General features: G+C 33.1%; 1 protein-coding gene across 1 annotated transcript in view; it reads right to left on the minus strand.

The window, feature by feature from the left end:
* LOC108547443 (zinc finger protein 205) overlaps nucleotides 1–17,968 on the minus strand; it is an 87,789-nt gene that overhangs the window by 40,301 nt on the left and 29,520 nt on the right. The window contains 1 exon segment of the mRNA XM_017899973.1: nucleotides 180–330. Within this exon segment, the coding sequence (XP_017755462.1) occupies nucleotides 180–330 (151 nt within the window).

Here is a 17,968-nt window from a genome sequence, read left to right on the forward strand (position 1 = left end):
ATTATTCAAATTTTTATTTATTATTTAATTTATAATTTTAAAGTTCTATACTTCTTGTATACATATGCAAATTTTGTAATTTTAATTTGATTCGGCTGGTATATTTTTAATACATATATATTTTTTATTTTTATATGATTTTCATATAATGTAAGATCTTAATGATATATGAGACTCACCGGTATGGATATAGGTGTGCTTCTTCATGTCTGACTTCTGATGAAACCTCTTGCCGCAATATTGACAGGGATACGGTCTGGTGTCAGAGTGTATTAAAAGGTGAGTGCTGAGAGTGCTGGAACGTTTGAAGGCTTTTCCGCACTGTTTGCACTGTAACAGAATAAAAAGATATCCCTCGATGCTGAAACATGTCGGATAACTATCATACTGCTTTCACAGTTATTTGTTCATAGTTATTTATCGCGAGAACTCCACTTTTATCTTTTCCACTCCACTTCGCGAGATTTGCCGGTAGGGTACACCGTCTAACGTCCTAATTAAAAATTATTTCAATTATCGGATTTTACGTTGAAATTTATCTTTCAGGCGAAATAGGTACTCCACGGATTATGATCATGAACAACGTTTTGGCTTTTGCAAAAATGCGCGTAAATGTAATATTCTAGGAAATGTGGTAATAACTGTGATAATAAGTCCAGGTAACATTGTATTTAAACCTTTGCAATTTAAATTACATTTAACATTCTGTTTTAACCGATTCGTATTTCCAAAAATTGTTCAAATTTTTAATCTATTTTTATATTCCCTTAACCCTAGAAAATCCTAAATTTTTATCCTGAGTCTTCGACCTGCGCTACTTTCCTATGGTATTTTTTCCCTAAAAAAATGCAGCTTTATGAAATTGTATACTTGAACAGAATATAATTAAATATACAAGACGAGTTATTAAAAACAGAATCCTTAAATGAGAAAAACAAAATCTTTTCAACAAAAATTAGTGTTTCCAATTAAGTATAAATAGAAATATTAAAAGGTTTTCAAGGATTTCTTTTTGAACAAATATTCATGGTTAATCCCATGGTGAACGCTTATGGTTACTACAATTGGATGGTTGACTATTTGAAATTGTACCATGTATTGTAGTCTTCACATATCAGTTTACCATGACGTTGGAATGCTTTTGGATTAAAAAAGTTGTCGATGTACAGAATATACTATGATTGGTCACAATTTCTCACAAACACAACAAAAAGTTTCCAACGAAAGTTAATCAGTATTTACTAGGTTAGATATTTCAATACAAAATATTCAAAAGAACCTATTTTTTAACGATGAAAATTCACGACCACCATGATTTTCTTAAATAACACTAATTTAATAGTACAATTGACTTTTAACGGTTATTGTTAATGAAAATACGAGTTCTGTGACCTACTGAACTATGATCTTCAGATAACCTTGATTTCGGAATTTTATTTCTTTTATCTTTTATAGAAATTTAATCCAGAAAAGTGTTAATATCCGAAGCTATTTAATTTCAAATTACACTTTATAATAAATGTAAGTCCATTTTCTTGTAAACGCAATTCCAGTCGCGTCTTAGACTATACACCCTGTATATTCCAATATCGTTAGTTTAGTTATTAATTTATTTGCATATCGTCCATTAATTAGTAGTGACACTATAACTCAAGTTAAAGAACCTATTTTATAACGATGAAAAGTCATGGCCACCATGATTTTCTTAAAATAGCACATATTTTTGACTTTGTACAGTTATTGTTAATGAAAATACGAGTTCTGTGGCCTACTCTACTATGATCTTCAGATAACCTTGACTTCGGAATTTTATTTCTTTTATCTTTTATAGAATTTCTATCTTTTATAGAAATTTGATTGAGAAAAGTGTTAATATCCGAAGCTATTTAATTTCAAATTTCAAATCCATTTTCTTGTGCACGCAATTCCAGTCGCGTCACACCCTGTATATTCCAATATCGTTAGTTTAGTTATTAATTTATTTGCATATCGTCCATTAATTATTAACGACACTCTAACTCAAGTTAATTATTACAGGATGATCGAGAGAATATAAATTGTTGATATAATTATTGGAATACAATGATGGAAAAGTAGAAAAGGAATAATTGGATAATCGAGTACTACCAAATTTACGTTGCAATAATTTGTAATATATATATATAATCATTATTGGAATAGAAAGTTTCCTGTTCGCCATATTTTCAAGCTATTGAGCCCATTCGCGAAACTGGTTCTTCAGTGCTACAATTATAAATACATCACGACTATTGATCAATCTCGAAAATAACCAGAACGACTAATTACTAATTACTAAATTGCCACAATCAGTATGGAAATGCGAGTTTTATGTAAATGTTTATTGCGAGTGACTGATAATGAGTTTCGGGTATAAGAGTCACGTGGTGGAACCGATTGCTTGAAACCGAAGAAAGGTGCAAAGAAAAATGATCATCCAATGTTTTATATCTTGGAAATGTCTGTATAGTTTGACTGGATTGGTCGAAAGAGAATATAAAATGGAGGAAGAGGAAAATTGAAATAGTTACATTCAAGGTTTTATGTCTTGGAAATGTCTGTATAGTTTGACTGGATTGGTCGAAAGAGAATATAAAATGGAGGAAGAGGAAATTTGAAATTGTTACTATACAGAGTTACTATATAATTGTTACTATATACCTGTATGACTACTATAGGATGGCAAAAACTGGTTTCGAGATATCAAAAACTGACAGAACAACAAGAACAAAATAATAGGAGCATAAAACTCATAAAATTAATTTAACTTAGGTAAAGAACACCAAGACAACGCAACGAAAACACATAGAAACGCACTCTAATTTAACTCTCTTTCCAATACTGAGCGACTCACGCTCGTACCGGTCACAATTAATTTCTAAGGACTCTGTTTTGGTCGTCAAGGACCCTGCTTTTATGCTTTTCTTAACCTACGCTTCACCTCCCCGCAAGGACTACGCAATTTAATTTTGCTACCCAAAATAACTTTTCCATTTGCTTCCAGAAAATATTGATCGGTTTATAATTTACTAAGTAAAGATCTCAGCATCATTGAAGTCTCAAACTACTTCATAATTGCGCCAAGAAAAAATTCAAAGATAAAGGAGAAAAATAAAATCGATCATCATGGAGCAATAACCAATATATAAATAAACAGTCTGTTTCGAAAATTCGAAATCATGGATTATGGAAAAGCTACCACAGTGAAGAGTCCATGACTACTGAAGTCTCAACCTACTTCACAATCACTCCAAGAAACAATCCCGAGATAAAAAAAAAAGAAAATAATCAATTATGGTTGAACAATGAATAGTACATAAGAGAATAGTTTATTTTCGAAAAATCGCTATCATTATGAATTATGAAAAGCTATCACAGTGAAGATTCCATTACTACTGAAGCCACAGCCTATTTCACAACTGTTCCAAGAAAAAATCTCAAGATACAAAAAAAAATAATCGATTATGGTCGAACAATGAATAGTACATAAGAATAGTACATAATGAATAATACATAAGAGAATTTATTTTCGAAAAATCGCTGTCATTATGAATCACGAGAAAGCTATCACAGTGAAGATTGCATTACTACTGAAGTCTCAGCCTACTTCACAACTGCTTCAAGACTAAATCCAAAAATAAAGAAGAAAAATAAAATAGGTTATCCTAAAACAATAAATAATATATAAGTGAACAGTCTATTTTTGAAAAATTGTAATTATTAAATAAATGAAATCGGTTATCATAGAACAATAAATAATATATAAGTGAACAGTCTATTTTTGAAAAATCGCTATTATTATGGATCATAAAAAAGTTACTATAACGAAAATCCTATCACTAACGAAGCCTCAGCCTACTTCACAACTGCTTCAAGGATCATGAAAAAGTTACTATAACGAAAATCCCATCACTAACGAAGCCTCAGTCTACTTCACAACTGCTTCAAGAAAAAATTCAAAGTTAAAAAAAAAAAATCGATTATCATCGAACAATGAATAGTAATATATAAGTAATAGTATAAGAGAATAGTTTATTTTCGAAAAATCGCTATCATTATGAATCATGAAAAAGCTACCACAGTGAAGATTCCATTACTACTAAAGCCTCAGCCTACTCCACAACTGCTTCAAGACTAAATCCAAGATTAAAAAGAAAAATCAATCACCACCGTACAATGAACAATATACAAGTAAACATTCTATCTCGGAAAAATCGAAATCATGGATCATGAAAAAATTACCATAACGAAGATTCCATCATTAACAAAGCCTTAGCCAACTGCACAACTGCTCCAAGACTAAATCCAAAATTAAAAAAAAGAAAAAAATCGATCACCACTGTACAATGACCAATATACAAGTAAACATTGTATCTTCAAAAAATCGAAATCATGGCTCATGAAAAAGCTACCACAGCGAAGATCCGATCACTGCTGAATCCTCAGCGTACTTCGCAACCTAACCACTTTGCAATAAAAATTCATAGAAATAAAAATAAAAAAAGAAGACAATCGATCATCGTCAGCCAACGAATAGTACATGAGCGAACAATTTATTCCCTAAAAAGCAAAATCGTTATGGACGATTATGCACGAAGAAGCTAAAAGCCGCCATAGGGAGACCTACCTCGTATAATCATCCCAAGGAAAGATCCACAGACGAAAAAAGGCAAGAAGAAATAATAATCGATTATGGTTGCACAGCGAACGGCACATAAACGAAGAGTTTATTCTCGAAAAATCGAAATCGTCATGGATCGTGGAAAACATGGATGGATGAGGGCGACACCGCGGCGATGGCGCACCTGTGTTCACGAAGCCTCGGTTTTTCTCCTGCGGCTTATTGTCACATGGGCGCCAGTGCTGACAATGCGTCCACCTAGGCGTCTCTTTTCACGATGCATGCGTGGAATCGCGTACCAAACGGAATATTATTACGAGCGTGTATGGGTACCGGTAGACGCGAGCTGCGACTACGCATGATTCACGTCCCCCGTCGATCAATAATAAGGAACGATATCGCGACGATATATTAGCTTATGTCGCGATGTTCCAGCTGGAGAATCCTTCGGGTCTGCGTTTATGCTCGTTAGGTTCTGCTGCGAGCCATAGTTCGGCCTAGTTCCAATGAAATTCCGCGGTGAAGATGTTAACCCTTTGCACTCGAGAGGCGCCTCTCAGTCGCCATTTAATCATATGCTAAAGATGGATGTTAATTAATATATCAAATTTAAAATTACCCAATGATGCGTGGAATATCGAAGTAAAATAATTCTACGTCTTAAATTGCATACGATTTCTTATTTATCGTTTTAAAAATATCGTCGACCTTATGGCAGAAAGCCTTCGAATTACTATTTTCCTGTGACGAAAGAATCGCCGAGTGTAAAGGATTAATGGTGGATGAAATTTCAATAACAATAAGAACGATTCTTTATTTAATTATAAAAATGATCAAACACTAATATTAACCCTTTGCACTCGAGAGGTGAGCTTCAGTCACCATTTTATAAAATTTGGAAGATCGATATTAATTAATATATCAAATTTAATGCAATGTAACAGTGTGCGAGGTATCGAAATCAAATAATTATATAATTCTATTATAATATATTGGGTTGGCAAGAAAGTAATTTCGGTTTGCATCAGTAAATAATGTTATGCTTGTTTTGTTATTCTTTTGTCAATGTTAGAATTTTTCTCTTTTGAGATGTGGTAGTCGATACATTTAGGTTGCTATTTCGTGAAATTCCGTGTAATTTCGTTTACAACTGTCAGTTCACGGTCAGTCTTAACATGGAGTGCAAAAATAAGCATTTTCGATACATTTTACTTTTTTATTTTCATAAAGGCAAGAATGCGGCTGAGGCTCACAAAGAGATACGAGAAGTTTATGGTGTTGATTGTTTAACAGAACGCACGTGTCAGAATTAGTTTAAAAAATTTCGTTCTGAAGATTTTTCACTGAAAGATACCCACAACGTTCTGGTCGACCTGAGATTTACGCACTTAGTTAAGTTTTTTGCAGATAAGGACCAGAAATTCTATGAGCGTGGGATCACGAAGTTACTAGAAAGATGGCAAAAGGTCATCGAATAGAATGGAAGATATTTGACCGATTAAAGTTCATTCACTGTAGAGAAAAAATAGAGTTTTATTTCACACTAAAAAACCGAAAGTACTTTCTTGCAAACCCAATAATTCTTTACTTACTGCTCAAAAAAGTATCATCAGTTTTGTAGTAGAGAATTGAATTTTGAATTTCTACTCTTCTCTAGTCAAAAAGTCGTCGAGTTCAAAGGGTTAACACGTTGAATGGGTCACCGGTGACCGGCACTCAACTTGACGGTGGCGCCACCTGGGCCACCGATGACCGGCGCGCGGAGATTGATAGAAATATATATAATTTAAACAAATGCCAATATTTAGAAATTTTTATCACCATCCTTAATTCAATGGCGATCCCCGTCGCAATTAACATGTCAAACATGGTTATACATTGTAACTTATCTATTGCAGATAATATTGCAACATTATATGTATCGCATAATAGAAAATTCATCGTTGCGCCACGGACAATCCCTGTAAAACTGGCGTGGCATTCAACGTGTTAACCAGTTAGCTGTGGCGCCCCCTTTTGAGAGCGCGCACCTATATGCGTCGCGAAAATCGAGCGATGACGAGTATACTCGTCAATCACAGAGTAAGTGTCGCTGTTAAAATATTGGATCAAAAAGATGAGTTTATTTTATAAAATTGACAATTTTATTACTAATATTTACTTATTTGGTTAACATCTATTCTCTTATTGGTTAGTTTTTATGGATATCTATGAATTTTAGCGACCGTCAAAAAATAGCTAGGTAACTTCGGGCCAGCAACCATCAATGGTCTCAGCGCCTGGTCAGCGTCACGCATTTGTCCCGTGGCAAACCATCCCTGAAGGAACCCTATCATAAATCAACTTTCCGACTTTTGCTTTTGCCCCTTTTACGCTGACATCTAAAAAACGTTATCATCGCGCATAAATAAATTCGTTACGCGAACTGATAAGCTGTTTCAGCCGGTGCATACGGGGACGCATGAGTTCATCTCAAATTATTCATATTTTTTATTTGCTTGTTTTATTCCGGCCTGACCTCAAAATATTCTAAACATCTTGAAATTTGAGAATATGTTTTATTTTTCACAAAACTTACAATTTAAATAGCCAATGGTCGCTACTTTTTACGCGTGACGAGTATACTCGTCGTGACACAAAATCCTGCCATTTCTCCATGACTTCGTTATCCTGGTAACGTAACGAGAAAATCTATTTTTAATTCCTTAAATCATCGATTGAGTCGAAGAAACCTGAAAACGAGATATTTCGTCGCCCAACTACAACGTTCGGCTTGCTAAAGACGAGATATCTCGTCACCCGTACGTAATGTGTTAAGTTTAAATATTATTTAGCCCATTAAGGGCCCATTAATTAACCCATTAGCTGCCACGATCCCCATTTGGGAATTTTGGAATTTTACGTATACTACTTGGCGCCAAAAATACAGGGTGTCCCAAAAAAACGTATACACGCTTTAATATCCTATTCTTTCTAATTTTCTTTCTTTTTCTTTCCTTTTTTCCTGTTTCTATAATCACGCGAAGTATGTATACATTTTTTTGGGACACCCTGTATATTTGATACGCCAGACAGTTTAGTTTTATTCTATATATATCAGTCGATATTATATGTAGCAAAAAGGGTATATTCGGTGCTCCGTTTTTATACAGCAAGCGAACAAATTTGAAATTCGCGTGTAAGTTGAACGGAACAGAAGTGTCATATTTGAAGCATTATATTTTTAGTTTCATTTTTATATTATTATGAAATACTGTACATAAATATGTAATTTAGAGGTTATAGTAACGATTTGTTACTTACTCAGTCTTTTGCTTTTTATTGAAATGATTTTGTCGATCATTTTATAACGATACCCATTTTGGGACTTTTTCAAAAATATCAAATATTTTCAAACTAAAACGTAGTTTGAATATGATTATACTGTTACACAACCTTTCGTACATATATATAACTCATCCGACCAAAAATTTCGAAAAAAGAAATTTGGCAGTGGGTTAATTCATCATTAATGGATTAATTTATCACAATCACATGCTCACAATTCTTTTCACTATTAAAACTCAATTGCAACTGACCTATGCCAAATCACTATCGTTTTGTTCTTCCTTCTTTCATACATTGCAAGAATATTCACAATTCACAATTCACGAAACACTTCAAGCATTTCACGCATACTCATTTATCACAATAACCTGAATTCATTAGATATTGCTATCACATGCATACTTGTTCCACTCATCCTTTTCCTACAGACATCGCTCCTTTATTATATCAACATATATATATTTAAAAATTTATGTAACCATTACCACCGAAGAAACGTAACGTGTTTTAAAAATTTCGAAAAGTTCGAATTTTTTGCAACGATCGATGCCTAACCTAACCTAACCTAACCTAACCTAACCTAACCTAAACCTAAACCTAACCTAACCACGTTCTCGTTAACACGGTTTCCATTTTGTGGAAAATTTCGTTTGTGTAGGTACGAGTCTGTTTTACCTACTGAGTTTATGTGAAATCGAAGTGTTTGTATATTTGTATCTTCCAAAATACGGTTTTTTATTTTGATCAGGATAGGTTACTATTCTTGTAATCACTTTTGTAAAAAAATTCGGGAATTTTTGACCGAATTTTGTAAAATAATTTGGTCTTTATGAGGTTAATTAGAATGAAAACTTATTTATTAGAATAAAATGAGTGAAAGCGAATTTTATATTTTCAAAAGATTGTGCAATTTGGTCGAATGCTAATGTGAAGAATAGATGCTTAGAAATTATTTTCTACAATCGCAGAATTTCAAAATTCAAAAGTGGTTGCAAAGAAAATCCCTATATTGCATACCTCGTTTAAAAGTTTAAAATTTTTGGAAAAATATCCAATATCAAATATCTTGATACCATGAACTAGTTAAAAATGAAATAATATTTTAAATAATATTAAAAATAAATTCAAACTAGTATAGAAATTCGAATTTTAATTAAGTATAAATAATTTTTAAACAGTAAGTGTTTATTATAAATCATTTTTAAACGATAAATCAGGATTTTAAAATCAGTTTTAAATATTTAAAATTAAAAAAATACAATTATCTTCTTTACCATTAAGTTTCAAATTAAAATAAAAAATTAATATTTCACTTAAATCTGAATAGTTTCAAACAAATTAGGCTCCGACTGCTTAATACTTAATTTTTAAAAACAGATTACCAATATGTAAATTTAATATTCCAAAAATTCTATACACCCTTACCTATTTCAACCCTTAAACAAATTTCCAATTTTTCTTTCTTTTCTACCGACCGCTGAAAAATTAATAAAAATAAAAAAAAAATAAAAAAAGAAATAAATATTTTAGTTTAATACATCCAGTGACTCTGTTTGATATTGAGGCTACCAAAAATCGTTACCATGTTAAAAACCAGAAAAATCATGTTACCATACTGACATGAACGTCATGCTGAGGACCATTTCGACGGCGTATTAAGCTTGCCAGAAAGAAAATAAGATCGAACAAGACACGGGGGCGGTTTTTTGCAACGATCGATGCTTCTTCGGGGAAACCTCGAAACGGACGATTTATAAGCTCTTTAGAAGCCATTACACGTTCTACGGTCTCCCAGAGGGACACGCGAACGAGTTTCGGTGAACTTCTTCGGTGTCGTCCAAATGCAGCAAGCGGTGCATCGCAAGCTGCATTCTGCACGACGCTGGTGCCACAGTGCACTTGGTGGCAAGGATTTCGAGATCGTGAACTTGTCGAGCATCGAATTCTATGAGAAACTGCTTAAAAGTGGCTATTCCCCACAGATAATTATCTATATAGCTGCTGGTTGTTGATTTTTTGAATTAATAGATATATTTAGGTAACATAAAAAATATTTTAATTTTAATAATTATTTATTATAATTATTAAAATTAAAATATTATTATGCTACCATATTATTTATTATTATTTTTCAATAATAATTATAATTATTGAAAATAAAATATTATTATGTTACCATATTATTCAATTATTATTCTACAATAATAATTGTTTCACTTATTTTAATTATTCAATTAAAATCTTATATGTTGTTATTTTAGTAATAATTTTGGAATAATAAATGTTGACAGCTAGATTGTTCGAGATACTATATATTTAATTATTATTGTTTCTATATAACTGTATACAGTCTTTCTTGGTGCTATGTATTTGTAAAATTCATTGTGATGTGGAATTTAAAAATTCTTTGAATACTTTTTTTCACAGTCATTTTGGAGCATTTTGAAACAATTTTCGGATTCAGGAAATTTTTGTAATTTGTAATAATTAAACAAAATTTTTGAATATTTGTAAGAAGAATGTTCATATTATATGATTAAGATTAATTGAAATTTAGGAACAAATATTAAAATTGTAGAATTAATTAGAAAATAAGAAAAATTAAAAACGAGGTAAAATGTATATAATGACAAAATATAGCAAACTGTTATTGCAATCATGAAAGTAATAAAATGCAGGTAATTGAAAGTTGTAGATAATCTAAGTTTACATATAGACATGCAGATGAGCAGATAAGGTATAAAATATTTGCTGAAAATTTGTTAAGAATCTTATTGCAGTAAGATTTTTGCATTAGCTCGTTACTGATGTGTAATGATATATGAAATATTTATTCATATTAATGTAAATATTAATTCACATTATTATTAAATATAATTAAGAATATATGGCAATATACAATAATTTATTATTAATTAAAAGTTTGTTAGAATACAAACATTTCCATGGAATTATAGTATCTAAGGTTTTTTTTCATTAAAATCGCCTGTAGCTTCCAAACAAATTTTTTCAGAGATAAAAGGACATGCAACGTGTCCATTAATCATCTTGACTAAAAAGTATGGATCGGGGATAATATTTTTTTTCCCAGTATACCACCTTGAAAAACTAGCATACAATTCCCACATGGTGGTTCGTATATTATAGTATATTTCTAATTAGTTTAAACAATTTAAAAATCTATACTTCATAAAAATAAATATTTAAAATATCAAATTTAATTTAATATTGTTAAGAAGATATGCAATACATTTTTTAAAGAAATTTTTTCTTAGAGTTAGTTTATTTAGAATAAATTACTGTGAGAAAATATTTAAACTGAAAATTAAGTTACATATCTTTGTTTTAAAACATCTATTATTTAAATTAATTATAACTTTTATGTAAGATTTATATAAAAAGATATAGTAAAAATAAAAGAAGTTATAAATAAATAATAAATAAATTAATAAAAATAAATCATTTGCAATGATATAGTAATTAAATGAAGATAGAGAAATGTAAACAACTAGATATAGATATATAAAGGATTATATAATTTTAATAAGTGTCAAATTTAAAACAAAATATAATATAACAGATTTTTAAATTGTTCACTCAATAATTGCTTAAATATATTATTATGAAAATCTATTCTAATATAGATAAATACCTTAAAAGCATTTACAGCCAAGTCCATTTTGTGAGAGACCATTTATTGTAAAAAGTTGCTCGATTTCGTCTCATGCGTTCAATAATTGTCATTTTATTAAAATAAATGATATTTAAACAATTCCTTACTGTTCTAAATCTTGTCTTAAATTTCTCTAAAAGAATACTACAAATTTACATTTTTTCCATTACCATATGTATGTAGCAGAACATAAAATCGATAATCGATATTTTAATTTTTAAAACGGTATACACTATAAATTGTACAACGATAATTCAGTAATCGTTTACCGATAATGCATTATCTACCTTTCTACGTTGATTTATCGCGCAATAAATACGTATTCAAAATTCGTTGTGTACGAAGCTTTAAATATAATACCACCGAGAGCCACGATATATTTCCGTTTATCGTCAGCACAAACTAATAGATAGTATATATTATTCTATATTACTATATCATAATATATATTACACTATAACAGTATAATACTATATTTTTTATATAAATAATGCAAAATTTTATGCAGACGACACCAAAACGAAAATCACTGTCGCACGAAAATGTTTTATAACCCCACTTATTCAAATCCTCGTTGTTCACTCGTTCAGTATAACTTTAAACAGCATTAAATGATACAACTTAATTAATAACACAGCGTTATTATTGCATATAAAACTTAATATCGTACAATTTTTGTACGCTCGTATCGAATTAAGCAATTAAGACATAACCTTTAATGTCACAAGAATAAAGAGTAAGGAACTGTTATAAGTATCATGGGCTCCGCTGTTACTCTACAATTTCGAGCGATATCACGAACAATATACGGAATCTGCGTTCCCGTGCATAACGGTATAACACGTCGAATGACTCGAGTCGAAATATCGCGAGATATTCGTACATCAGCCATTAAATCCAGGTCGAAACGTACCACTTACAGAGATCGAGGAAAATGACTAACCATTGGTTCCACTGGCGTCCGCTCTGCAATCGTTTCGCCCTGATCGCAACGCGTATCTGCATTAACACTAGTCCTACCAATCTACGCTGTGTTTAAATGATGCATCAATAGATGGCAATAGTTTAAAAAAAGATGCACGAATGTAATCAGGATAATCTTCTCAGTAGGTAACCTTAGCCCTGCTAATAACAGTAGCGTATCTTCGGTAACCGTGAAAACACACGGTTTGAAACTTGTCATTTCACTTGTAATTTCAGTGCTTTAAAATGTTTCGAAATGTTTCAAAATGTTTTTGTTTTTTAATATGGTAGATTTTTGATGATGAATTGTGAGCAGGATAAGAATTAATAATTTCCTTTATCGTTTAGTAAAATTCTGCTTCTGTGACAATTATTATTTACGAATGTTTTAAAAGCAATTTTATGAAAACATTGGTCTATAGATGAAACAATCTCTGTTTTATTTTTAATATCGTAACATCAAATTTTGTATTATATTAATGTTCAGAAATTGGAGATTATCAGATTTATAGGTTATAATATAGTGTTACGTGGTGCAACGATTGTCAACGTAGTTTTAATTTTACATAGGTATGTTAAATTATTTCGACTTTAAATGAAATTTGGTTAAAAGTATTTATCATTAAAACAATGGAAAAACTTATTTCAAATAATAAAGAAGTCATAAATCTCTCGATGGAAATTTTGTTTCAGGTCTGTGAGAGAAAGTTGATAATTTCAAATAAAATCGACAGATGCTGCTTTTTCCTATAAGACTAAACCAAGTATGTTACTACAAAATATAAAACAAAAATTTCAAAGATTATGTAAGTCACAGTCATAGTTATACTATACACAAAGTTAATCACAATATAAATACAAATCCTTATTAATAAAAAGTATCATAAAACTACAAAAGATGACAGTCTTTTTAAAATGTTATCACAAAATATAAGACCAAAATTCCAAAAATTATTAAATTACAGTCATAGTTATATTATACACAAAGTTAATCACAATACAAATACAAATCCTTGTTACCAAAAAGTATCATAAAGCTACAAAAGATGACAGTCTTTTTAAAATGTTATCACAAAATATAAGACCAAAATTCCAAAAACTACATAAGTCACAGTCACAGTTATCACACTATACACAAACTTAGGCACAAAATACAATACAAATACAAATTCTTTTTACCAGAAAGTATCATAAAGCTACAACAATATAAGACCAAAATTCCAAAAACTATATAAGTCATAGTCACAGTTACCACACTATATACAAACATAGGCACAAAATACAATACAAATACAAATTCTTTTTACCAAAAAGCATTATAAAGCTACAACAATATAAGACCAAAATTCCTAAAACTATATAAGTCACAGCCACAGTTACCATACTATATACAAAGCTAGACACAAAAATCTGATTACCAAAGATAACCATAAAGCCATAACCTAATATAATCTTCTCCCACAGTTAGAGCAACCCAGAAGACTACATCAGCCAACCCTAACCTACTACACTATACACAAAGCTGGACACAAAAACCACATTACCAAAGATCACCATAAAGTCATAACCTAAGATATTCTTCTTTCACAGTTAGACCAACCCAGAAGACTACATCGACCAACCCCAACCTACCAACCTGACACACGCGTTTCTCATCCCTGAAGAACCATACGAAGAACTTGACCTGTATCCACGCGAAAGGAACGGAAAGACACAGATAAACGATCGCCGCCTATCGCGTGTTCCTCCAGCAAGAATATTCACACGAGTACCATGATTCTCGTTCGGGCAGTTCGTGAAAGGGAGTAAATGGAAGCGTCGGGCGTGCGGTTTCCGTGTTTCGAGATCCCGTGGAATTTCCGACGTGTTGGAAAAAAGAAAACGATGCGGTTTGGGAAAAATTTTGACGCTCAGCCCGATTTCGCGGCGCGGTGAGGCCGGAGGTGGTCAGATGGGGGGCCTTTTTTCGGCCGGAATCAGGATCGTATGACGCGCGTGTGCCCCAGATATCCTAATATGTCCGCTGGTTGTTACGTGTCGCGCGTAAAATTGCGGCCGGGCGAGTTTCTACTTCCATTCAATCAGCCGTAATTGCACCGCCGCCTTTTGTCGAGTTCCGACATTCGTCAAACGATTGACCCGCTTCTTCGCCACGTCACGGCCGCACTTTGGGGCACTTGCACCACCGTCGCGTGACTCCCATGGATTTCGCTACTCGCGTATGCAAACAGAAGGGTCGGAACGCGCTCTGACTTTCGGAATAGGACAGTGTTCCACCAGAAATCTCGACTATCTTGCTCGCCATACAGCCTCGCACCCTGTCAGGTTTAAGCGAAATGACGAGCCGGAAGACATGTCTCTCACGGAGCAGTCAATCTATGCTTGGTTCAACGAGAGTGGGCTGAAATATTAACAACTATACGTGAACCACGCATGATCAGAACGGGACTGATACCTATTTTCATAGAGCAAGCTGGACTGGGGGTTGCTAAGGACTTAGGAAAAAGTTCTTTATCATTCATTCCTGAACATGGACATTTGGCAGATAGTCATTGTCAGCCAGCAGCAGTCATAACATTGATCAGGTGAACGTTTTGTTGAAAGGATTATAGAAACTGGACATTCATAAACAACTATACGTAAACCACACGTGATCAGAACTGTACTAGAACCCATTTCTCTAAAGCAAACTAGACTGGGGGTTGCTAAGGACTTAGGAAAAAGTTCTTTGTTATTCATCCCTGAACATGGACGTTTGGCAGATAGTCATTGTCAGTCATCTGCAGCTATAACACTAATCATATAATCGTTTTCATTGAACGGATTATAGAAAGTGGACATTCATAAGCAACTATACGTAAACCACACGTGATCACAACTGTACTAGAACCCATTTCTCTAAAGCAAACTAGACTGGGGGTTGCTAAGGACTTAGGAAAAAGTTCTTTGTCATTCATCCCTGAACATGAACGTTTGGCAGATAGTCATTGTCAGTCATCTGCAGCTATAACACTAATGATATAATCGTTTTCATTGAACGGATTATAGAAAGTGGACATTCATAAGCAACTATACGTGAACCACACGTGATCAGAACGGTACTGGAACCCATTTCTCTAGAGCTAGCTAGATTCGGTTGCTAGGATCCTAAGTAAAGATTCTTTGTCATTCATCCTTAGCACTAGAACTACCGATCTTTAATGAATACCTAACTATAACGTGCACAGATTATAGTAATTTCAACGGTACGGTGAACATGAGTGAATATATTGATTACAGTTCTTTCTTAATATGAGTTGATACCAATTTTATTCTTAAAGCAGGTGTATGTGTTCGGTGATTGCAAAAAGGAAAATTCTGGGACCAGTCATTTTGACTGGGTTGGTAGTTCTAGTGTTAAACATGGACGTTTGGCAGATAGTCACAATAACAATTGACAGTTCAAGGTTATTAAAAATGGAGCATTACATACAAGAACAATGCGTCTTCATTGCTGAGCAATATTTACAATTTTCAATTAGAAACCTGTGTTTTCTATCAAAATTAATTCCTGCGTGAATTTTGGGCCCAATATAACGGTCAAGAGAGACTCTGATCCCTTAGCCTAATTCCAGCTTTGATATCTCGAGGTCTATATTTTTATATTTTCAGCATAACAACAGAATAAGTTAAATCGACATTTTTCTCATACAGTTGTACATCAGATGATTAATATCGATCTACGCCAGTGCTTCATTGCTCGACCCCATTTGGTCCCAATGCATCCTGTTCTCTGTTTCGTTATACGATGCGATATAATCCTATTTGCAGATGCGAAATTCCAGCCAATAACGAAAATTCCTGTGACCTATCTTTACGATTGTATTAGAGATGATGGACTTATTACAATGTATCCAATCAAATGCCTACCGTGTGCAAACTCTCGAGCTCTGCTATACTGCGTCCATGAGAAGATTGCCAACTAGAGGAACGCGTGTCTATTTGATTATGGCGTAATAGACTAGTTTTCCAGATATCATTGTAAAGGTAAGCGAATTTTCATTATTGGCGGAAAGCATTAATCTACAATTGGGATTATACAGGACTTAATGAAATGATCGAGGAAACAAGTTACATCGAGACTGAGTGAGCTCGAGACAACCATAAAGACGTTTGGCAGGCTGCTAGTCGGAAGCAATTTGGATCTGATTATAATTCCGAAGACAGGTTATGCGAATTTTTATTATTGTCGTATCCCCAAGACCGCACGTCCCAAGTTAACCTCTTCCCGTGCCATTTGCAATTAACTCGACGAAATCCAGGCCCAAATGGTAGGCGTCAACGAGCGGTAAATAGACTAGACTGATGCTCACAAACAGTCGCAATACGAATCGAAATGTAAATATGTGTGACTCGTCCACGAGTCTGGCCCGTGATGTTTACGTTTGGGACGACTTTCCGTTCACGAGTCTGGCTCGTGATATTCATGTTTGGGCCGAAATCTTCATCACGAGACAGAGGTTAAGTGAGAGACTGTTTTATGTTCTTATTGCCAACGTCCCTTGACTCGTAGATACTCGTTGTCACCTGGTCATCACTTGGGTGAACCTTAGCAAGGGTCAATAAATCACCCTTGAGACGATGGGCATAAGGACCCAATTTGTTTAAATATCCACTACTACTAAAAGACGTCTAAGTTAACACACACCCCCAATATTATTGACAACTGATAGGAAGACCTGATACACCTAACATTTACATTCCACATCAACTAATCAGTAGACATACGAACTTATATAACCTCCGAGACAGGAGTCACCAGGAGAGTTATCCTGAAAGTCCCAAGAAGAGTCTTGGGAGTATAGTGGCAGTCAGGAATAGAGTGTGGTAAGAGAGAATATCAAGAGAGACGTAGTGAGAGTATTGGAGTGTTGTGACAGGTCAAGGAGTTGCCAGCGTGGCAATGTGTATCAAAGAGTGTTTGAGATGTAGCGACCATCATTCTCACCTATCATTCTATCAGCGAATGATATGATAAATTACTTTCGCAGAATTTTTGAAACATAATTTTCAAATCTAATTTTTGAAATTTATTCGTTCTTACTAACCTTTCTTTTTCTAGATCTTAAAACGAAAACATAAAAGAGACGTAGATAATTGCCATAACTAATATTATTATTACTTCTAAAGTAATCAATTTTTTGCCATATCAGCAAATAATATGATAAATAATAATAATAATAATAATAATAATAAAATAAAGGAACTGTGGAATCAAGAAACAGTCACAGTAGTACCCATCGCTATATCCACAAGAGGCATTACATACAAAAAGTTCATACAAAACCTAACAAGAATAGGCTTATAACCACAACTACACATAGGAC

Source organism: Eufriesea mexicana, unplaced genomic scaffold (assembly GCF_001483705.2).
Source record: "Eufriesea mexicana isolate 0111107269 unplaced genomic scaffold, ASM148370v2 scaffold1030, whole genome shotgun sequence".
In the NCBI taxonomy this organism is placed as follows: domain Eukaryota; kingdom Metazoa; phylum Arthropoda; class Insecta; order Hymenoptera; family Apidae; genus Eufriesea; species Eufriesea mexicana.